This window comes from Lepisosteus platostomus, chromosome 15 (genome assembly GCF_059453375.1).
Source record: "Lepisosteus platostomus isolate fLepPlt1 chromosome 15, fLepPlt1.hap1, whole genome shotgun sequence".
Lineage (NCBI taxonomy): Eukaryota > Metazoa > Chordata > Actinopteri > Semionotiformes > Lepisosteidae > Lepisosteus > Lepisosteus platostomus.
In genome coordinates this window covers 24,746,263-24,769,488 of record NC_142625.1, presented here as the reverse complement: position 1 = coordinate 24,769,488, position 23,226 = coordinate 24,746,263, and the positions used below count along the sequence as shown (strand labels likewise).

The following is a 23,226-nucleotide window of genomic DNA, read 5'->3' as shown; positions in this document are numbered from 1 at the left end:
AACAAAGTTGTTTCCGTGGTTAGAGATATCCTCACAAGGTTAGGATGTTTGTTAAATTTTATCCCCACATTGGCACTGATGCACCACACAACTGAAGGTATTAAGCTCCTTCAAGCTGGCTGGCTCCTCCCTCTCTCTGTTGACTTTGTGACACCTCGTTAAAGATGAAGGAAATTCTGCTTGCGTCATCATAAGAGTCTTTAGTCAACGTCACACAATGCAAATGTCTAAAGGTGCATGCTAGTCACATCTCGCATGCACGTCCTGGACGTGATACTAATACTGAAAATAACGTTACATCTTAAAGACAGCTGACGAATCGCAGCCTGTTCTGGGTGGTGCAGAAGACACTGAGGCCATTTTTAGCCGTCGTCTTCCGAGTCTGGGTTGGCACTGTCCTGTGGTGCACTGGGTCTTTGAAATCGTCAGTGTTCCACAGCATGCTGAAGTTTAATTGCAGTGCTAACGATTTCATTCGTCCTGGTTTGTTTTGGCCAAAGAACAAGGTCTGTGAAGATGGTGCCGTTACACTCTTTTGGGTGTTCGAATTTTAACGGCACTGCAGAATCGAAACGTAGCATCAGGGTATTCTAGCATGAACGTTGGCTTGGTGCCGAAATAATGATACTGGTCCATCGTTCATTTGGAGGGTAACTTGACTGTGCTGCTTTCTTTACTTGAAAATCCCTTCCAAATCCCTCTGGATTTCAAAGTTATCAGTTTGGTTCTTCATCATGAAATAGAGGATAGGAAGTTCTGTTTTATGTGAAATTAAAGAATTGTGCTTTTTTTCTCTCAGTGCTGGCTTGTCGGGCTTTAAACCTCAGTCTTGTGTGTGTGTGTTTGGTTACTGTACTGTGGAGGGAAGCATGCAATATAGTTCTAGGTCAATTCTTTTGCCGACATTAACGCACATTTGTTTTGAATTCAGATGTACCTGGAACATGAATTAGTTTAGACACACCTGTGTCTCGGTGTCGCAGTGGTGAGCCCTGGGTCCAGTCCTGCACAGAGTCTGTATGTTCTCCCCATGTTCGTGGGCCTTCCTCCACAGTCCGAAGCCATGCTGTCTGGCACACGATTAGCTTCAGGAGAAGCTGGCCCTGGTGTGCGTTTGTGTCTGTGTCAGTGTGTGCCCTGCGACCGACTGGCGTCCCATCCAGGGTGTAACCTGCCTTGCGCCTGCTGCTGGCTGGGACAGACTCCAGCTCCCCTGTGACCCTGTATTGGGGGAAGTGGTTCAAGAAAATAAGATGGGTGGACCTCTGTATCTTCCGAGAAATGGGGGTCATGGCATGTTTTGGGAGCAGGCGGTTGTTGTGAATTATGAGAATCTAGATAATTAGCTTCCACCTTTTCAGAAAGGCGTAGCTGCCGGGTGGGTGATGCCAGAGAAGTGTTCTGCTGTGTGCTGGGGAAGGAGGTTCCTCCCACACTACCCCCTGGGTGCGGATGTGTCTATGCTCACCACAGCAATGAGTCGACCAAGGACCCGTCATAGAATGCCCCTGCCCTGTGGTGTGAAACCAGGTGTCCGATTGGCGTGCTGTAAAAAATAACGCAGCAGCATCAAGAATTCTGGCTTTTAATGTCGTGACGGCTCTTCTGTTCGTTGGCGTGGCGTTCAGCTGTGGCCTGTGTGCAGGAACCGTACAGAATGCTAGGCCTCGAGGCCTGTGTTGAGGTCGCCCAGGAGGTCCGGCAGCCCCCGCGAGCCCCTGGGTGCTGTTCCCCCTCACCTCGGGAACCCCAGGGCCTTGGGACTGGGAAACGGACGAGTGCAGGATCTGTCTGGGCCCTCCCGCTGGCTCCCCGCGGAGACAGACGCTGTATTTTTATTCCCAGACTCATCCGAAGTTCCGTAACTGAATCCGCCCCCACCCCCCGTAGGCTCCAGTGCAGCCCAGAATAGCTCGCCCGTGCTATTGCTGTCCTGGCCGCGTTCATGCAGGACAGAAATACAGACAGGCCGGCTGGTTCTATTGGGCGCTGCCCCCTGGCCCAGGAAGGGAATGCGAGTAGTCCCAGACCGTTTCTGGGGCGGGATCACGGAGACACCGAGCCAGACTCCTGATGGAATCTCCCAGGCCTGCCTAGCTCTGATTTTTAATTCATTTGGCTCATTTTTTGGGTTCCGAAAAACCCCCGCCGGCCCAGAGCTGTCTCCCACCTACTGCCCCTCGGTGGTCCAGTCAGGGCGGATTCGTTTTTTTCTTCTCCTCCCGCCACCCAAACGAAGACGCAGCGCGGCCGCGCAGCCCCCAGGAAGCGTCTCGGAATCTGCCTTCCTCTCCTTCGGCTTGTTTTCCTCTCCGCTCCTGGTGTCCCGGCTCCCATATATGGTGCTGTAACCTTGATCACCGCCAGCGTGATTCCAATTCCATTGAGTCAGAGTGGCTGGGTTGCAGAATAATAATAATAATTCCTTGAAGATCTCGCCCCCCCCCCCCCCCCCTCCCTGGTGCCGGGCTTAACCCCTCCGGGGGCTTAACACTGTCCAGGCCTGCCAGGAAGACGGGCGATGCCATGGTCAAAGCAGGAGCAGGCGGAGCACGGCCTGGCACAGCTCGCGAGAGACCGGAACCACGTTGCTGAAGACTTCCTTTGCAATACAAAACAGCCGGGTCAGATCCTCGGATCCATTAACCACCGACGGGTACCAGACGGGCCGGAGGAGGACGCACGGATTCCGGGAACAGGAATATCGGGAACGAGGGATGGAAACTCTGGAACTAAGGGGCAGTTGCCGGTCGCCCACCCTGGACAGAGGCAACCGGACGCCTGCCCTCCATCCTCTCTGCTCTTGAGGCTCACTGTCTATACCGCTAGGCCTGCAGACCCGGGCCGAGCCGATCCCTAATGCCGTAAGCAGAATGAGATGAATTCGGGATGAAACCGTTCTCAGCTTAGCGTTCTGAGTCCTTAATTCGCCGGGGGGAAAGCGACCGAACGCGCCTGCTGTCGGAACGACAGAGAGAGCCCAGCAGCTGTGCCGTCATCGTCGGCGGAGCCAGCTGTGATACGGCGCAGGGCAGCACGCTGGCTTACAAATCTTGCATTGGCGTGGGACTTTCCAGGGGTGGCGCTGGGCGGCTCTCCCTCCACATCTCCCCTGAACTGAAGTCTGCCTGTCAGATTTCACTCCTGCGTGGCACATTCTTTGTGGAACGTGGTGGCAGATAGGACCAGATAGGGGCAGAACCCACCCCGCCCCACGATCATCCTCTTCTGTTTGCAGGTAGTCTGTCAGCGAAGGGGCTGCACACTGCTCCCCACTACAGCAGCCCCATTGACAGCAGGGCGCCTGACATCACAGCTGTGAGTCACCAGCTGACTGCTGGACTCCATCTCGCCCTCTGGTGGCCCCTTGTGAGATCGCACTGGAATAGGATGTACTGTAGTTGTTTTTTTTTGTCTCTCCTAACCTCAAACTCAACTCAGGGAAAATAAAAATATAATCAGAAGGTTCCACTTAGCTGCAGTACAACATAGGTCATAAGATCACACAAAATTTAAATGTTGGTTTTTACCTTTTCAGTTTGTCTTTGGAAATATTTCTCTTCTGCCTCAAAGTTGACTTAGACAGCTCCCTGTTTGCTACAGCTCCATCTTATCTTCCTCAACACTTATACCTGCTTTGAGTAGTTTAGTCATTCATTGACTGCTGTTAATGAGTCCCCACCTCTGTCTCTTTTGTCTTCCAGCTTTTTAGACAAGATAGACATTGTGAAGCAGAGTGACTACACTCCATCAGACCAGGTGAGCATCCCTGACCTCTGAACTTTGACCTGGTGTCTCTCTGGCAGGACAGCATGTGGTTTGTTCCGTGTAGCAGGTTAAGCCGCCCTGCAGCTCCTGTGCTGTCTTTTAAAAAATAAAAGCTAAAAAATGACTAAAGGAGGCACTATTGAAGTCGATACATTGTGCAAGAGCAGACATGAGTGTCACCTCAGTCAGAGGTTTGTCATTTTCAGCCCTAAAGGTACTTTAGCAGTAACAACATGGGTTCAGGTCTTGGGTGCAGGCTGTGTTTCCGGTATTTACCTTCTTGGGTGTCTGTGGTGTGAGCAAGCTAGCAAGCTCAGCCTCTGCAGGCTCATTCAGTACTGGCCTCAGTCTCACTCACCCTCCCCTCTCCTGCAGGACCTGTTGCGGTGCAGAGTGCTGACCTCCGGGATCTTTGAGACGAGGTTCCAGGTGGACAAAGTCAATTTCCAGTGAGTGGCCCCCTGGGCTCAGCAGTTTGACCCTGTACACCGGGGTCAGATCAGTTTCCGATGAGAGGGAACGGGGAGATCATTAGCAGAGAGATTTGGGGAGGGGTGGTGCCCGGCTGGGGGTGAAAACGGGACGTGATCTGTCAACGGTAAGGAGTGATGGGCGTGTGACTCCTGGCGGAGAGTAGCGTGGATTGAAATAGTGAAGACCGAAAATGAAATATCGCGGGGCGTGGTAGCCACAGTGAGGCTGTCCCCCAGCTGTCCCGTGCAGGTAATTGTGTTTCAGGCTGGTGGTCTGGTGTGCAGTTGTGTATGCTTCTTCTTAACACGGGTTTCGTTTTCCAGCATGTTTGATGTGGGCGGACAGAGGGATGAACGCAGGAAGTGGATCCAGTGTTTTAACGGTAAGATCTCGTCACGCTGCTGTATCGCCCTGCAGCTCACAGCTGGCAGCCCACTGAAGCTCAGCGGGTGTGAGCCTGGTCACAACCGGGACAGAAGGTCTCCTGGGAGGTGTTAGTGGGGCCAGCAGGGGGGGCAATCACCCTTTGGTCTGTGGGGGTCCTAGTGCCCCAGTGTAGTGATGCTGACACTATCCTGTAAAAAGAGGTGTCGTCCTTTAGATGATGAGATGTAAAACTGAGGTCCTGATCTGTGGTCATTAAAAATCCCAGGGTGTTTCCCAAGAAGAGGAGGGGTGTAACCCCAGAGTCCTGGTCAAATTTCCCCCTGGCCTTTACCAATCATGCCCTCCTAATAATCCCCATCTCTGAACTGGCTTCATCACTCTGCTCTCCTCCCCACTGAGAGCTGGTGTGTGGGGAGCGGACTGGAGCATCATCCAGGTGGGGCTGCGCACTGGTGGTGGTGGAGGGGATCCCCATGACCTGGAAAGCGCTCTGAGTGGAGTGTCCAGGAAAGTGCTGTATCGGAGAGAGCCGTGTGCTGAGGAGGGGAAGGCACCGCCTGAGGTGTTTTGGTGGCGACAGTGGCGGAGCCCCTGGCCGGAAGGATGAACGCCTCTTTCTGACTGTCCGACCTGCTCTCGTTCTCCTGCCCCGCAGACGTGACGGCCATCATCTTCGTGGTGGCCAGCAGCAGCTACAACATGGTGATACGCGAGGACAATCAGACCAACCGCCTGCAGGAGGCGCTCAACCTCTTCAAGAACATCTGGAACAACAGGTAGGCCAGCCTTGAGCCCCCCTCCTCTCGAATAACGCCAGCGGCCAGCATGGTGCCCGTCTTTATCCAGCAGAGAGCCCCTCCGAGCTCTGTTAGTCTGGGGCGGAGGAGTCCTCAGACCCTGAGAAAACAGCAGTGAGAGCAGACAGCAGGAGGCCGGCCACTGGGCCCGTCTCACCCCGGTGTTTATTAAACCATGGCAGGGTCCGAGTGTGTTGCTGGGCGTGGGGCCGATCGTGGGGCCTGCGTGTCTGGTTCAGGTGGCCAGAGGGGCCTTTTGGGCTAAGGTTAGCCTCAGCTCTGCCCAATTTATGGCCGCGCCACCTGTCGGTAGCTGCCCTTGGTGCTGCCGGCCAGACGGCCATGCGCGACTTCGATGTTCCCGCCACGGACCTGGAGTCGTCCGGCCAGCTCTGCCCGCGGGTCTCCGGCCTTCGGCCTCCGGTCGCTCACTGCCCGCTCTCCTCGCAGGTGGCTGCGGACCATCTCCGTCATCCTCTTCCTCAACAAGCAGGACCTGCTGGCGGAGAAGGTGCTGGCGGGGAAGTCCAAGATCGAGGAGTACTTCCCCGAGTTTGCGCGCTACACCACTCCGGACGACGGTGAGAGCCCGGCGATGCGCGCTGGCAGCAGTACTCAAACCTCGCCCGAGAGGCTCATGAGCTCTGCTTTGCTAGTGCAGGATTGTTCTGTTTCTGAGGCTGCTTTGCCTGTATGGTATAGACCCTTTGCAATGCCAGTTTACCCTCAGGCTTTTTAATCCAAGCGTCTTCAGGGCCCCCATATAGTTTCTCCTGCATTTTTGCCAGTTTGTGTCCTGTCATATTGCCTTTGCCCGGGATCAGAACAGTCTTGATCCAACTCCACAGGATACTTGATCTCCTTCCCCCCCAGAGAGGAAGTGCAGTTCGCTTTCCTAGGAAACATGAGTGTTGGCTGCTGCACAGGGGAGAGCTAAGCTTGATGCTGAAACTACTAGTAGGGGCTCACAGGGCTGGATGAGCCCGATGGCTGTTCTTGTGCAGACCAAGTCAGCTGTTTAACCCCTGAGAACAGCGGTGTCAGTTCCAGGTCTGACCACCGGGGGGAAGCAGGGAGCTCTCTCGCTGTACATTCTAGAATTCTGCACAGCTTCCTGTCTTTTTTATGGGTTCGTCTCAAATTATTAGTTTCCCCACAATAATGTGTATCTTCCCTCCTGTTGCTAACAGCTACACCAGAAGCTGGAGAAGACCCCCGAGTTACCAGAGCAAAGTATTTCATCCGTGATGAGTTTCTGGTGAGTGTCTCGCCCGCACGTGTGCAGTATTCCCATCTTAACTGTTTCTGCCCTGGGTTCCCACCAGTCTGTGCTTTTGTCAAGAGGGAAAGGATTGGAGTGAGTGATGGAAAACAGTCTTGTTAAAATATTTCTTCCCCCCCATTGTTTATGGCCATCCACTTAAATAAGTCTTCATTTTTACCAGCTCTGTCTGTTCTGCCTGTTCAGCCTTTGACCTCAAGTCACGTTCCTGAGTGATGTACGCTGGATGGCACGTTAAAATTGGATAGCACACTAGTAGCTCCTCATTTAGAGTATTGTGTACCAAATTACAAAATTATCTTGCTGCTCCAGAATTAATTGGCTTAAGGGAAACGTCCTGACACTGGCAGGCTGGAGGAACTGAATCTTTATATAACGGAACAGAGAAGGCTACCAGTGCATTTGATTCAGTGTTAAAAGTCCTCAAGTCCAGTGGGCTGGAACAGAACAGACAGGCAGGGACGAACCAGCCAGAACGGGTGGAAACTATGTGGGAGTGGATTCAGCGCCGAGAACAGGAGGCACTTCTTTGCACAAAGGGTTGTTGGAGTGTGGAACACGCTGTTGAGGCACATGCCCTCATCTCACCCGGTTGTGTTCTCTGCCCCGTTCCTCCAGAGGATCAGCACGGCGAGTGGGGACGGCCGGCACTACTGCTACCCTCACTTCACCTGCGCCGTGGACACGGAGAACATCCGCCGTGTCTTCAACGACTGTCGGGACATTATCCAGAGAATGCACCTCCGGCAGTACGAGCTCTTGTGATGGGAGGAGGGGAGAGAGACAGACTCCAGCCCAGCAGCCACACCCCAGAGACTCCCCCCGCACCCCCACACACCCCCTGCTTTGCCTTCAATCTCGCCCCTCACCCCCTCCCCATCGCTTGGACCCAAGACTCACGCCCTCCTGCCTCCTCCTGCTCCTCCCCCCTTCCCCCCTCTGCCCTGCTTCTGTGTTCTTCTGGGACTCCTGATTCAACATTTAAATAAAGAAGAGGAGAAAATAAGAGTACAAGTTTAAAAAAAAAACCAACAAAATTCAACACAAAAGAGACAACTAACAGACTACAGCAACAGTAATGTCAAGGACAGCCAGACCAGACTGACAACTCCCATGCTGCACTCCTGCCCCTCCTCCTGACCCCTCCCATGTCAAGACGCCCAATCAGCTGAGAGCACACGGGACACACCCCCCCACCGCAGAGCCCGCCTGGCTGCCATACCCACCTGTACCTTCTACCCCTTCTCATCGGCCCCCGCGAGGCCAGCCAGGCGCCTGTAGGCGGCGCCCTTTCACCTTTTGTTGGTGCGTGACCTGACGTTTCTGCCACACAGTGCGCCGGACGCTCTCTCACACAGCCCCGTCGTTTTTCCCCGCTCGGATCTGCTTTGTCCTGGGGTGCGAACAGCGGGCTCGGTGCGTTCTGGCCGAGGTGCCCCCTGCCCGGCGGGCAGATGAGCAGACGGAGCGCGTGGCGGCGGCGGGGACAGGGCAGTGACGGGAGGAAGGACTGGCGGAGGAAGCCGGCTCTTGGCCCGGTGCGCCCCAGTGGATTCATCGCGGAGCCCCTTGCTCACCGTGGGCAGCTGCGCGAACTGTGCCAGGGGGCTGGGGCGCCGGAGACCCGCGGATCAGACTCTCGGGCCGCGCGCTGAAGGGCGGCGGCGCAGAAGTTCACGTGTGCGAAATAGAGAACTCGACGCGTGTGCGCGCGCGTGGGTCTGTGTACACACACACACACACACACACACTCCCCCCTCTCGGTGGGGGGGTCTGCCTGGCGCTGCAGCTGGAGGGCGGCGCGAGCGGAGCGCGGACACTGGGGACCCGCGCGTGGGCGCACTTCCGCCCTGCAGGGGGCGCTGAGGCTCCAAGCCCGCCAGCCCTCCACACACACCTCTCTTACCCTCTCCAGAGCGCCCCAACACACACACACACACACACACACACACCCACCCTCGCCCCTTCTTTCATTTTTGTTTTACTGTTTTGTCGTGTTTTTATTTGGGGGGGGTGACGTGGATTAAAATTCTATATATATTCTAACCCTTTAGCTAGAAGAGGGTAATGATAAAGAGGCCAGGCACCTGGACAGCACTGCGCCCAGCCCGCCTTTCCCCTTTGCCCTTTAACCTTTACCCCCACACCCACACACACACACACACACACAAACATACACACACCTGGCTTTCAGTACGTCTGTCTTTACTTTACTGCTGGACTATTATTCTTGTACAGACTGTAAAATGTATTATTTTGTACAACTTTATTGAAAAAAAAATGACTTGTAGAAGATCCCTGTGCCTTGATCACGACTGTACGTGTATAACGAGCTAAGATGTAACAGGTGTTTCACTGCGCTGTACAGCTTGGCTGAGCCCCCACTCTGTCTGGGCCTGGGGGGGCCGGCTCTTTGTAGCTTAGGGTTATTTTCCATTTGTTCGTTTGTTCGTTCATTTTTTGTTTATTTTTTCTGGTTTATATATATAAAAAAGAAGGATTAAAACGCTATTTAGTCAATATATATAAATATATATTTATATATATTTATATATGATGAATTGTGCAAATTTAACCACTTCGGAAGTGAGCTTTTCGAACCCACAGCCACAGGTTTTCTCCCTTCTCCCTTCTCCCCCCTTTCAGCAACCGGCCTTTTCTCTTTTTAATTTTTTAATTTTATTTTTTTTTTTAGCTTTAACTCATTTAAAAAAAAAAAAAGAAAAAAAACTACTTTATCCAAATGCAAAAACATTGCTTGTTTCTACATAAACCAAAATCTTTTGCTAAAAAAAGGAGGTATAAGTGTTTGGGTCATTCCTGGCGTGGCGGGCCTGCGGGGGAGAGAGACGGAGCCGACCGGCCGGAGGTTCGAGGAGGAGTCCTCATGCTCCGCACGAGATCGTCAAGACTGTTCCCGACGATGCCTCACCGATTCTCCCCTGAAGTTTCCTTTTTCTGGAATCATTTATGCTTCAGTTATAAATTAACTGGGAGGGGGCAGACAGATTTTTTTTGTGGTTTCTTTGTTTTGCTTTTTTTAATTCAAATTTAAACTTGCTGCAGCAATAAGTGTGTAATTTCAGCCTCAGAACCACCTGGTCTTTTTTTTTATATATACATGGGTGTTCAGTGTGCGTTGCCTTTACATGTGTCTGAACCTTCCTGTACATTTTGTACAAAGACCCGAATGGCAGCGGTGCGGACGGAGAGGATTGCGCTGTCTCGGGGCAGGCGGGGCTGGGACCGGTCCAGTTCAGCGGTTGAGGACTGAGCACTTTAGCGCGGTGCCCGGTTCCCAAGGCGACGAGGGTGGAGCTCAGCAGTGGGGATGGGTGCTGCTTCCCCACCTGAACGTCTCACCTGTCGGAGAGAGAGAGAGGGGGGGGGGGGGGGCAGGGCGTCACTCCCGTGTGAGCCGAGTTCTCATCCCGATGGCTGGAGTCTGGGAACGGCTCCGGGACACGGCCCTGGGCCTGCCCCTTCGCCCGAGCCGGCTGCGCTTTTAGGAGTGAGGAAGAGGAGGGAACGCGTCTGGGTTTTTTTTTTTTGTATCCTTGTTACTGAAGGACCAGGCGTATTGGTTAAAGCAAGGACTGGGGAGGGAGAAGAGGAGGCTGTGGCTACAGGGGGGGGGCATTTCAGGAGATGGCCATTCACCTTGCAGGGTGCGAGATGCCACTGTGGCAGGAGTTTATGAGCTGGGGGGGTGGTTCTACAGAGTGAAGGCTCCAGGTTTTCCACAAGTACCTTGGAAGGGTACTTTCTGGTGCAGCTCTGGCCAAACGATGCTTAGATCTTAATTTGGAAATTCCAAATTTATATGAAAAGGGAATAGGAGCGGAGTAAACGACAAATTATCATTTTTGTGGCCTGTTGGGTCAGCTTTGGGTGAGATGCTACTCCCTCCAGGAGCATGAGAGGAATAAGTTCCAGGTCATAGGTCAGGCGTCAGCGCTGTGATGGTTTCCTCTCAGGCTACAGTCCAGCCTGCAAGGGACATCGGCATCCCGACTTCGTTTTCCTTTTCCAGTAGCTGCAAAGAGCCCAGTTACGCTGGAGAGTGTGGTTTGACTTGAAGATCTTTTTCTAGTGTAGAATAACGCAGTACCTGTGGTCAGAGATGAGGTGTTCACTCCCGGTCTGGTAGGTTTTAGGGTAGTGTGAAACTCCTGATGGTTAATGGCTTGACAGCAGTGGGAGTTTCACGCTCGTTAAGCCAAATGATTAAGATGGAAATTGATCCAGTGGACCCGCGTGGCTCTCCAGGTGTCTGCATCCGTATCACCGGTGTAGGAGATTTTGAACAACAGGTGGTGGAATTCAAAAGGAAGCACCGCAATCGGAGAACCGTTCTTGGTAGGCCATATGTGGCAGCTGTGTAATGGCAGGAGTGATGTAGCCTAAATCATTCAGTCAGCAGCTACCTGTGTCTCTTCTGCAGATTCACTGGCAAAGAAAGAACAGCTGAGGTTTTGAGCTGTGCACACTGTGCTGTGTTACAGAGCCCCGTGTTGTAAAAAACACACCCCTAGGTCTCTGGGAATTGTCTGGTGTTTCTACATTAAGCCTTTAGTAAGACCTGGGGTGTAGGTTTCATCCCCCTGCATCCAGCACCTTATGAGACTCATGATCCTCAAGGTCAGTCTCCCAGGGTCTAGAAGGGTTGGAGTCTTCACTTTTGTGCTTGGTATTGTGTTCCAGTAGTACCACCAGCGTGGTGAGACAGCTGGTTTTCTAACTGAAGGGTCCACACCAAGGTTACAGGGTACAGGGCTGGGGCACGGGGAGGCCCCCGTGTGGAGGGCTGGTACGAAAGTGGCGTTGCTGAAGCTCTCCGTGAACTCCTGTGTCCAGATTCCAGATGGCTGCCCCCCTCCTCCACCACCGCACACAGGGATCTAGGAGAGAAGCCAGGATCCAGCGTCTGTGCTGCAGCTCCAGGTGTATCGCTGATGACGAGGCTGGGCCGGGGGGGGAAGACAGCGAGTCTGTCAGCAATGGGAAGAATGAGACCCCCCACACACACCCACACTGTTCCACCTCCTCTGCCCACTGTAGAGGATGTGGGTTCAAGCCCTGGAGGTGGGACACTGCTCTCCTACGATCGTGCAGGGGTGACTCTGCTCAAATTCTCCAGTAAGTATGAGACCAGCTCAGAGACGGGCTCTTTTTCACCGATGCACAGCTCCAGCCCAGACTCCTGCTGCCGAGGAAAGAGGGCAGGACCCGAATCGCTCCGTGTGCACGGCGTACCAAATCCTACAGAGCGGTACCGGTATCACGACTCCTCGGCGGCTCTGCTCCTGGTATCCCAGGGGAGCCTAGCACCTGCATCCAGAGAAAACCAAGTCATGAGCACCACATTCAGAGACGAGTTCATTCACTTTACTGCTGAAATGGGGTTGGATTCCTGCACATCTCCCAGTACGTGGTCCCAGCTCCCACCCGAGAGCATTTGTGGGGTTACACAAACTCTCGGGGTGCTCCGTTTCATCTACCCTCTCAGAGATATATCAACCAGGCATAATATTAATTTCATCGACTGAATAAGGTATAGTACGGCGACCAGATAAAAATAGCAAATACGCAGGCTTGACTCACCTGCAGCCTCTTTCATTCTATAAGAAACCAAACTAAAAGAGCTGAAACTAAAAGGAGCTAAAAGAAAAGCACCTGGAGTTTGAGCATCGCTTCATTTATCAACACAGCGCCGGCAACTGAAATAGGACGGGACGTGACCCCACGGGTGGGCGCGTTTTGTTATCATTTGTGTACCAAAGGCAGGAGCCGTTGTCTCTCTCTCGGTGCTTCTGCGATTCGTCCCAGTTTTGCTTCACGGATACTCTCCGTCCTGCATTAAGAGATAGAGAGCTGACATAACAGCAATAGAGACAAGGTTAATTAGGATGGCCTTTTATGAAGACCGCTTTTCTCCGTGCTTACAGTCACAGTACTGGGCGAATATATCAGAAAGGCGTTTTTACACCTTTAAAAGGCGAGTCCCTAGACGAAGTCGAAGGGCGCTGACGTTTCACCTCCGAGCCACAAGGTGGCGCCCTTATTCAGGCTTGGGCAACATTTTGGATACTTGCGCTCTGGTGACGTCTTTTAGGCGCGCCGAGTGGGTTGCTAATTGAGGGGCGAACACGCCTACTATTTGACGTTTATTACAGTTTTTGTTGTTGTTTCTAGTATTTATATAGTGTATCGTCGCTGCAAAATGAATGAGGAATATTATGGCACGTCCGCCGACTGGGATGGCCAAGATGGAACTATGGTATATGTGGTTTTTTGGGGGGCGGGAGGGGTATTTTTTAAACGTTTTCCGTTTCTGGGATTATATTTTAATTGTAAATCGCTTTGTTTTAATATGGAGCCCCATGTACATCCCGTATACGCAGCCTTATCTGTGTTCGGTGATATCGCAGAAAAACGTAGCCGCCTGTAAAATTGAATTGTTCACCGTGATCGGCTTCCTACAGTAGCGAGAGCGGATTTCGGGTTCACGCTGTTCTGTCCTGCAGAGCGGATACAGAAGTCTTTCATTACCCCTCCACTCATCGCGCAGAAACACTATGTAGTACTTCACTGTTAACCGTGCAGCACAGGAACGCTCCCATTGTCAGCGGGGTCTGAAAGACCCATCATAAAGTTTAAGTTAAGCAGTTTCATCTCTTCCGCTCGAATCTCTGCATCCTCTCCTCTTCTGTGCCCGCCTGAAGCCCCTTCACGTCCGAAACGTGTTTTTTCACTCTTTCTGCTTTGAGGCGTGGAAGCAGCGTCTTGTTCAAAAGCCGATAATGATTCCATCGCATCCCATAAATGGGAAAACGAAAAGTTCGCCTAGTACGACTAGTACCACAGAGTACCACTGGGGAACCACAGACTAGCAGGTTTTCTTGGTCGTCCTCAAATGATCAAATTCAAATCACTTGGAGTTTCGTTTTGACAAATTAAGCAGGTCTTCTGTTTAATGAAGTAGTTCAGAGATCCACTTTTAATGGTAGCTCTCAAGGGTTGACAAGAAATGAAGTACAGTATGTAACTTACCAAGGCGAACAAGACTCATGTTTCTTGGCTTTATGGGCTGATGATGTCAAACCTGGGGGATTGTAGCTTTCGGGCAGCAGGCCTGGTCTGCCCTGGGCCGGTCTGGTAGGTTCCTCATTGCGTCGCGGCGGCTGTGCTGAGCTGGTTGGGTTCCCCTGTCTGCCAGGAGGACGGGGATATGGACGGCGAGACGGACGACAAGGTGCAGGAGGAGTGTCTGCAGAAATTCTCCAGCAGGGATTACATCATGGAGCCCACCATCTTCAACACCCTCAAGACGTAAGAGTGGTTCCCCCGAATTCACCCGTCTTCTGTCGCGGTGTGTGTGTGTGTGTGTGTGCCCAGCTCACACCCTGTGAGCTTTGCCAGGTTATGAATAAAACTTTGCCAAAAACACCAAGAGCAAGCGCAGATCCTATCAGGAGCACCCAATAAAACTGTCAGCTGGTATATTTAAATCCTTCTTTCATCTTCCTTATGTTTATCTTCCTTATTATTATTATTATTATTTTCTGTAGTGCTTATATACTATGAAACTATTTTTATGTAGTGCTTTTAAGAGTAGTATAGAATGTTTTACAGTTTGTGTAAAATAATAGAATGAGCACATAACTCAAGTGGAAAGAGATGCAGCAGAAGATACAAGGTCATTAGAACATAGAGCAGACACAGACTCAGACTAAATAACAGAAAGGTTTTGAGTCGGGATTGAAATGCACTTGGGGAAGGTGACTCAGAGACCCTTGGAGTTAAATTGGGATAGACTGGTGCAGCAAGGAGGCGCCCCTGTCACCCATAGACATGTAGAGGGACGTGTAGAAGACCAGAGTCAGTCAAATGAAGGTTACAGGATTGTTGTGTGAGCTGTTAAGTGTTGCCACTCCTTCCTCTTGTAGTGTGGCAGGGACAGGTCTATTGCAGTGCTCTCTGCAGAAGCTCCACTGCCGGGCTGTCCTCACTTCCCTGATGTCTGTCTGTCTGTCTCTCCTCTTCACCTTTCCAGGTATTTCCAGGCGGGCGGTTCCCCGGAACATGTGATCCAGTTGCTGTCGGAGAACTACACCGCCGTGGCCCAGACAGTCAATCTACTGGCCGAGTGGCTCATCCAGATGGGTACGACTGTTTATTACACTGGCACTTCTGCCATGCATCCGAACATCCGTCCATTTTCTAATCGCTTCACCCGATTCAAAGTTCTGGGGGAGCTGGAGCCTGTCTGGGGAATCAACAGGTGCAAGGCGGGGTACACCCTGGGTGGGACACCAGCAGGTGCAAGGCGGGGTACACCCTGGGTGGGACACCAGCAGGTGCAAGGCGGGGTACACCCTGGGTGGGACACCGGTCCATTGCAGGGCACAGACAGACCCTAACACAAACAAGCACACACTCACACCAGGGCCAGTTTTCCCAGAAGCAGGAATCGGTATTTTTTGGGCTGTGGGAAGGAGCTGAACTCTGGGAAAGCATGCAAACACCACACAGACAGGCGCAGCGCGGTGAGGCCGCAGCGCTGCCCCTGTCCCAGAACATTGGATCCTAGCCAGCGGGGTTCCCTCTTTGCCAGATCAGCCTGACTCAACTGAAGGAAGTCGCTTGAGCTGTCAGTAATGACATGGGATTCTCCCTTCAGTTAAACATCGCACTACTGAAAAAAGCAGTACAAAAAGAGAATCCAAACACTGTTCATGTTTCGTTTTATTATTAGTGTGTTCCCCCAAGACACCAATAAATTAATGATAAAAACTGTTACTATGATGCCGCAGTTTGTGGTATTTATTCTTTTTACAGTCATCAGTGGTGTCATTAGATTCTCCTCAGAGCCTCCTTGCTGTTTGTTTGGATTTGCCTGTGTTTATGATGCTTTTCTGATTCAGATTATGTGCTGCCAGTGTATTTGCTCCAGATCTGGAATGGCAGTGCAAGGGCTGCCTGTGTGGTACCAGTGCCAGTCTTACTTACCTTTGTGCAGCAGGATTTAAAAATATTTGTATGTATCTGGTGATGCTTTTATTCTTATTCATATTAGCATTGTTTGCTCATTTTTCTCAGGGCTGTGTCCTAGTACGTTTGAATCCAGTGCCAAGCTCATTGCTCTTTCCTTGTCCACCCATCTCTCTCTCTGCCTGTGGTGCTTGTGTCTGCGCCGCAGGGGTGGAACCGGCCCAGGTCCAGGAGAGGGTGGAGAACCACCTGAAAAGCCTGCTGATCAAGCACTTTGACCCCCAGAAGGCCGATTCCATCTTCACTGTGGAAGGGGAGGTCAGCCGCAGCCCTTCACTCCTCTGTCGCTCTGCTGGGCTCGTGGTTTCCTCGCGCCTCCTGCCAGTCCAGCCGAGGGGCCCGAGGGGCCGAGTCCTGGCTGTGTCCGCGGCCCTGCGGCCTCTGGGCCTGTGAGACGCGGAAGTTCGCCCTTGCAGACACGTTTGCCTGCTGATCACTTGGAGACGGGGGTGTCACCCCGTGTTCCTCAAGGGTCACAGAGGTTCCTGAGCCCCCAGTTGATGCGGACGACCTACTTAGCGACTAAGCGCGTTCTTTAAATTGTCAGCCTCTTGAAGCGGGCGATTTTAAAGGCGCGCTTGGTCGATGGTGCAGTACCTATGAAGGGTCTTCGGTCCCGGAAGCACGTTAAACATTTGCCACTTAACTAATTTTACAGTGCAGTGGCTGAATAAACCGAGCGCCCATGTCGAATGCATGAAACATGGGGCACCTGTTTGAGCTGCTGGTGCCCCAGTAGGATCTCCCTATGCATCAGATGTAAAAGGGGGAGCTGATCTGAGACAGCCAGTACTCTGGAAAGATTTGCAGAGTGTAGGTTATGACACACGATGCTTCCTTAACTGTTCTAGTAGACTCACTGCCATCTGAACCTGTTTTACATAGAATCCAAAGAGGAGAGCTAGTTAAGTACTTTGCTGTGGTTAACAGACAGGGCAGTTACTTGTCTCATTGGCAGATTAGAGGTTTGACCCAGGAGCCGTGTAGCAGTGTGCCCCTTACCATGGAGCCACTTGATCCATGAGTCTTATTTCTACGTGTGTGTGGGGGCGTGTGTGGGGTGGGTGTGACCTGTACTGTGTTCTCTGTCTGCGGACAGACGCCCGCCTGGCTGGAGCAGATGATCGCCCACACCACCTGGAGGGATCTCTTCTACAAGCTGGCGGAGGCTCATCCGGACTGCCTCATGCTCAACTTCACTGTCAAGGTACACCTGGTTCCTCTAGGGGGCAGTGGCGCTGTTCGGCGTGCAGGGCCAGGAGAATATGCTCTTGCACAGTGCTGATCTTATGGTCTGTTGAGCAGGCACAGTTTGCTCAGTGGTGCTTGGCTTGAGCTGTGCGTCTAAAGAGTAATCCTAAAGTCACAGGGCCACATCAGCAGGGCTTCTTCCAGAGAAACGGACTGCAGTTGCTGCTCTCACTGACGTGGTTTTTATTATTACGTTTTACTTGAACTCCTGTTGTTCCTCTTCTCCGGAAAAGGAAAACTCTGACTCTAGATGTCTTCTCCCTGGGTCAGGCACTGTAGTACTGGGTGTTAAGGGAACTTGTTCCTTGTTTGTGGAACATTAACCAAATGAACAAACACTGAATGGATGCTCATTTACTTCCAAGTAAAATAACAAAACCACAAAACTGGAAAGAATACTATAAATCTTTTCTTCTTATTTTAAGGGCCCTGTCAGATAGTTTAACTGTTTCTTCTTTCCTGCGTGCCTGGGAGGTTTTGCTCTGTGAGAGACACGGTGAAGGTCAGGGTGGCGTGGAGGAAGTGCTGTCTGACTGTGGCCTCTCGAGAAGCAGCTCCCCTGACGCTGCCCCTTGCTCTGTCCTCCTGCCCAGCTGATCTCGGACGCGGGGTACCAGGGCGAGATCACCAGCGTGTCCACCGCCTGTCAGCAGCTGGAGGTGTTCTCTCGCGTCCTCCGCACCTCGCTGGCCACCCTCCTGGATGGAGGAGAGGACAATCTTGAGAAGAACCTGCCCGAGTTCGCTGTGAGTCTCTGCCCTTTCTGCGTCTGGATTACGGGTTAGCATAAGAAACTGCCATACAGAGAACTGATGCTGTGGCCCATTTTCCTGCACCATCTACTGTTATGCTTTATTAAGGAAGTCGGCAATAGGTTTGAGAATGTCATTCAGCAGTTTTTTTAATGTTGGACAAAATGGCTTACTGCAGTGTGAAACACTCCTGCAACTCTCCTTGTAAAAAAAAAAAAAAAAAAAGTGCCTCTTGTATTGCTGTTGTATTGTAGGTCCTAGTCATTACAATTCAATTCAGTTTACTTTTATATAGCGCCTTTCACAACAAGGTTGCCCCAAGGCGTAAAAACAACAAAGCAAGTGGCGTTTCGGAACAGAAAGGCTGTGGCTCTCACTGTGTTCTTGTGACTCACACCCCCTTTTCCTCTGTGCCCCGTGCCCCCGGTTGGCGCCGCGGCGCAGAAGATGGTTTGCCATGGGGAGCACACCTACCTCTTTGCCCAGGCCATGATGTCCATCCTGGCGCAGGAGGAGCAGGGCGGGTCCGCCGTTCGCCGGATTGCGCAGGAGGTCCAGAAAGCCGCGCACCAAAGGTAGGGGCACAGCGGCGGCAGCTCGGGGTTCCTGATGCACCTGCCCGGTCAGGGGGCAACACGGCTTCCTCGGCTGGTGCCAATGTGCACTTGGAAACAGTGTGCCTTAGTGGTTGTACTTGATGGCACTGCTGCCTCATGCCTCAGGTTGGTCATTTGTCGATCGTACTGGCATGTCAAACTGGGCAGCTGTCTGAAACGTCCTGATTAATCTGGGTTTGTTAAGATAAGATATGATCACTTTATTGGCCATATACAGTTTCTTGCATTAGGATTTTGTCTTTTTGCATACCCCAGCTTGCTCTCCATGAGACACACAGACAGGGAGAGAAGCCTGGGGTCAGAGCGCAGGGTCAGCCATTTATACGGCGCCCCTGGAGCAGTTGGGGTTAAGGGCCTTGCTCAGGAGCCCAACACAGTAGGATTCCTCTGCCGGCTGCGGGATTTGAACCGGCAACCTTCCAGCCACAGGCACAGATCCTGAGCCACAGGGTCACCACTCCGCCCCCATCTTAAAAAGATGAGCGCTGAGCCCATGCGGTTAATGTGAAAAGAAACTGGCGACGGAGTTCGGTGTTTATCGCCATTTGGTTCCCCCCCCCCGAGAAAGTGCTCGCGCCCATGCCCGTGCTTGTGTGCCGGCTGTTTCAGGGGCCATGATGCCAGTCAGATCACGCTGGCGCTGGGCACGGCGGCGGCGTACCCCCGGGCCTGCCAGGCCCTCGGTGCTATGCTGTCCAAGGGAGCCCTCAACCCGGCCGACATCACTGTGCTCTTCAAGATGTTTAGCAGCATGGACCCCCCGCCAGTGGAGCTGGTAAGAGACTTGAGACTCTGCCGCCTGTCTCTCCGCCTTTAGACCCCGCTCTTGAACAAGACCCTGTCTGGGAACCTCGGGGCTGACCCCAACCCGAATCCTCAGCACTGAACTGAACCCCAATCCCATCGCTCAGGTGTGCTGGGGTTGCTCAGTGTGTCATCACACTGCATTGACTTGTAAATGTCTTGGGTACTGGGTATAGGTTTCTCGGTTTCTTTATAAATTTCTGTATCTCAGCTCTCGCGTGGGTTAATCGAGTCCCATGTGCGCCTGTGCAATCTGCAGCGCGGGGGTCTTGGGATCTCGGGACAGTTGTTCTGGTTTGCCTGGGGGGGGGGTCTAAATGAGGCCGTTTCTGTTTCTCCGACCGCCAGATCCGAGTCCCCGCGTTCCTGGACCTGTTCATGCAGTCTCTGTTCAAACCCGGGGCCAAGATCAACCAGGACCACAAGCACAAGTACATCCAGATCCTGGCCTACGCGGCAAGCGTGGTGGAAACCTGGAAGAAGGTGACTTCGCCGGGGTCTCCCATTTCCCCCTCGACGGTTCTCAAGAACACGTTCGAACTACGGTGTTGTGTGTTGAAAGTCACGTCCCTGGGTCCAGCTCGGCCAGAGCCCTGCCACCCAGGCGTGGCTGGCTCGAACCCGGGTCATAGCACTAGCCAGCTGTGACCGGGGCTGCCCGCGTGATGGCGCGCAGTCTGCTAAGCACCACAGGGTCAGGCGCGAGTTTGGTCGGCCTGGGCCCGGCAAATGGCCGCCCCCGTCACAAGCCAGATGTGTGCAGGAGTGAGAGTCGACTCTCTGACCTCGGGCACAGAGGGCGAGGTGGTCATGGCTCTGTGGCTGGCTGTGTCAGGACAGCATGGCACGACTGCAGCCTGAGATTCAAATCTTTAAAAAAATATATGATTCAATAAAAAAAAAATCATATGAACTATTTTGTTATTGGAGAATGTTTTCAAACCACAGGGCGTCATTAGTCCAGAGTAGTTGCTATGGGTCCATAACTCCTGAGAATGTAGGTATTCTCCTGCCTCTGTCCATCCACATATGTGTGTGTGGCTGTGTCTGAACTGCCCTACACGCTTTTAGTTTTTAAAATGCAAAGCTTCAGAGAGGTGTACTACCGTTCCTTCTCCTCTTGTGTGTCCCAGAATAAGCGAGTGAACATCAACAAGGACGAGCTGAAGTCCACCTCCAAGGCCATCGAGACTGTACACAACCTCTGCTGCAATGAGAACAAGGGAGCGACTGAGCTGGTGGCTGAGCTCAGCACGCTGTACCAGTGCATCCGGTGAGCAGGACAGGGGCACGGCCACGCTGACCGCTGTCTCTCTGTGCACCCCTCCTCTATCCCATGAGCAGGACAGGGACACGGGCACACTGACACTGTACTACATATTTCCTCTTTCTGTGCCAGATTCCCAGTGGTGGCAATGGGGGTGTTGAAGTGGGTGGACTGGACAGTTTCGGAACCCCGTTACTTCCAGCTGCAGACAGACCACACACCTGTCCACCTGGCACTGCTGGACGAGGTAACCGATCCGGAACAATGCAATTTTTCCTAATGTTTGCTAAGAAAGAAAAACGAGAAAAAGACTAAATGAAACCATGCTGTTAAAATAGAAGTTGGCAGAACCAAGTAAGGGGCAGAGAAAGCTAGTTTAAGCAGGTACTGAAGATGACAAGTGTTTTTTTTCTTTTTTTTTTTATATGAGAAGGTCCAGATGTGCTGCTGTCAGTTGCTGTGACGCAGGGAGTGTGGAATGAGGGGAACCTGACTCTTCCTGCCTTTTCTTTTGCAGATTAGCACCTGCCATCAGCTTCTGCACCCCCAGGTCCTGCAGCTGCTGGTCAAGCTGTTTGAGACCGAGCACTCCCAGCTGGACGTCATGGAGCAGGTGAGAGAGATGCCCCTCCCCCACCCCCCACCGAGCTGAGACGCGGGTTTAATGACACCGCCTGGGAGCTGATGCTGTGTCCTCCTCCCTCCCCTGCCAGCTGGAGCTGAAGAAGACTCTGCTGGACCGCATGGTGCACCTGCTGAGCCGAGGCTACGTGCTGCCGGTTGTGGGCTACATCCGCAAGTGCCTGGAGAAGCTCAACACCGACATCTCCCTCATCCGCTACTTTGTCACTGAGGTAAGGAGTGCTGGGGGGCGGGCTGTCTCCTCTGAGGTCGCCTGGGGGATTGGGGTGGGGGTCATTTTATTTACTCGAATAGTAAAAGCCGGAGGAAGGCGTTTCGATCCCTGCATCTGTTCCGTGATTAGTGACCAAGATAATGGCCATCGAGGGTCTTGCCTTCTTCGGAACGCGCCTCCTGTCTCTTCTTCCACCAAGAGCCTGCTCTGTTGGGACAGTCAGAGCTCAGGTGAGAGGGGAACGGTGTGATGATGTGCAACACAAGAAGTGTGGGTGGAGTTTCATTCACTCCCAAGAGCACGAGCCTGCTGTGGAGGAGGTGGCCTCGGCTTTCGGCTCGCTTGTAACAGATCCGTGTAGGAGCAGGAGGAGTGAGCCGAGGAGCAGAGGGAAGCATGCTCCCCCGCCTCTGCTCCTCGGCCACTTTCCCGTGCCTCCCCCTTGTCCCCTGGACACTTGGTCAAGAGTTCTTCTCGACTGTCGGGCAGGTCCTGGACGTGATCACTCCCCCCTACACCTCGGATTTCGTGCAGCTCTTCCTGCCGATCCTGGAGAACGACAGCATCGCGGGGACCATCCGAGCGGAGGGGGAGCATGACCCCGTGGCTGAGTTCATCGGTGAGCTCCTGTCCCAACTCGCAGCGCGCGTGCAACTGTTCCCACTGCCAGGAACCCTCCATTGCTCTGCAGTTGTGTTAATTACATGCATGTTTTATGTGTTTAACACACAAATTCACTCAGCTGCTGTTCAGATGCAAAAATCACTTTCCTGTGGGGAAAGGTTTGGAAGCACATGGAGACATAAATTCAGCTGAACAGCAACAAAAAATTAAGGAACAAGTAATAGGTTTATTCCCTGCTGAAGAGAGAAGAAAACACTTTTCGGCTGTGGAGCCTTCTTCGGGTGTGAAGAAGGCTCTACAGCCAAAAACCTGTTTTCTTATTTCTCTTTTCAGCAGGGAATAAATCTATTGTTCCTTTGCAGCCTATGCATGCTGATGCAGCTACCCACCTGAACTAACAACAACAACAACAAAAAATGCATCACTAATTTGTTTCCTTTGCTTGTTTTTCAGCGCACTGCAAATCCAACTTCATCATGGTGAACTAAAGTCCTGGGATCTGTTTTGTGAGCGATGAGGGAACCAGGGCAGTCCAGAAGGTACCGTTTCGGATATCTGAGCCAGCCAGTTGTGGACACTGCCCAAGGGGGGAGCGCACCTGTGAGAGTTGGCCAGCAGTGAGGAGCTCCCTCTGAGTGGCAGTATGGACATAGTCAGGGAGAGCCCTCCAGAGCCTTGCCCTATTGAAGCAAACAGCCTTAATGTAAGCGCAAAATCTACTGCTGCAGCACAACACTAAGCACAAAATGTAGCAGGAGGAGAGAGAGTTTCTTTTTTATCTTGTGCAGCACGCAGGGTTTTGTCAGATATTCATGCAGAAGACTGATCTCTATATATATATATGCCATCCGTGAAGAAACAGTGTGAAGATTATGATCATTTTAATATGGCAGGGCTCTGTACAAGCAAGGCCACCCCTTTTGAGAGAGAGCGCAATGGGTATTCATAGCTCGGTCAGTTGGTTGTAATCAGCTGTGCAGCTCTTTTGGCTCACACTTTCAACTTTGATTATTTTTTTATAAAAATAACTACTAAAAATATAATGTTCATTACCGATTCATGGAAGAAATGTGGTCCAGGTGTGTAAAAAAATAAAAATAAAAATGCTTTTCTGTTCAGCTTACTGGAGGAGTCATTTATCTTTTGGGGTTTCTTTCATGTCAGAAGTAGGTTAAGGGTACTGATCCCACACTCCTTCAGATGATACCTCCATCTCTTCCCCTGTCTTGTGTGGATTCCCACTTGCAAAGAGCACAACTGTACACTCATCAAATCATGACTTCAGACACAGCT

General features: G+C 52.2%; 2 protein-coding genes across 5 annotated transcripts in view; both read left to right on the top strand.

Annotated features, from left to right (window-relative positions):
- The window catches only part of gnas (GNAS complex locus), a 65,282-nt gene extending 56,063 nt beyond the window's left edge, over positions 1–9,219 (top strand). For all 3 annotated transcript variants that reach the window (XM_088607455.1, XM_088607456.1, XM_088607457.1), the window contains exons 6-12: positions 3,705–3,759; positions 4,144–4,217; positions 4,566–4,624; positions 5,285–5,405; positions 5,877–6,007; positions 6,617–6,684; positions 7,327–9,219. In XM_088607455.1, the coding sequence (XP_088463581.1) occupies positions 3,705–3,759; positions 4,144–4,217; positions 4,566–4,624; positions 5,285–5,405; positions 5,877–6,007; positions 6,617–6,684; positions 7,327–7,473 (655 nt within the window). In that variant the 3' untranslated portion in view covers positions 7,474–9,219. The remainder of the gene's footprint in view (positions 1–3,704; positions 3,760–4,143; positions 4,218–4,565; positions 4,625–5,284; positions 5,406–5,876; positions 6,008–6,616; positions 6,685–7,326) is intronic.
- A 3,582-nt stretch (positions 9,220–12,801) lies between these two features.
- On the top strand, positions 12,802–23,051 carry nelfcd (negative elongation factor complex member C/D). Of its 2 annotated transcripts, none has more exons than XM_088607441.1 (15): positions 12,802–12,988; positions 13,931–14,040; positions 14,765–14,874; positions 15,911–16,020; positions 16,862–16,969; positions 17,607–17,759; positions 18,210–18,340; positions 18,992–19,157; positions 19,535–19,669; positions 20,320–20,459; positions 20,586–20,700; positions 20,971–21,066; positions 21,167–21,307; positions 21,799–21,928; positions 22,387–23,051. In XM_088607441.1, the coding sequence occupies exons 1-15, from the start codon at positions 12,932–12,934 to the stop codon at positions 22,419–22,421; spliced, it is 1,737 nt and encodes a 578-aa protein (XP_088463567.1). In that variant the 5' UTR covers positions 12,802–12,931; the 3' UTR covers positions 22,422–23,051. The 2 variants fall into 2 exon arrangements, with proteins under 2 accessions (XP_088463567.1, XP_088463566.1); XM_088607440.1 differs by having other exon boundaries at positions 13,928–14,040.
- Positions 23,052–23,226: the final 175 nt, after the last annotated feature.

Excerpts from the sequence above, each read along its gene's own strand:
- nelfcd (XM_088607440.1), top strand. The coding sequence starts at position 12,932 with ATGAATGAGGAATATTATGGCACGTCCGCCGACTGGGATGGCCAAGAT. Across the intron at positions 19,158-19,534 it reads ACCCCCCGCCAGTGGAGCTG|ATCCGAGTCCCCGCGTTCCT; the intron begins GTAAGAGACTTG and ends TCCGACCGCCAG. Across the intron at positions 21,067-21,166 it reads AGCTGGACGTCATGGAGCAG|CTGGAGCTGAAGAAGACTCT; the intron begins GTGAGAGAGATG and ends CTCCCCTGCCAG.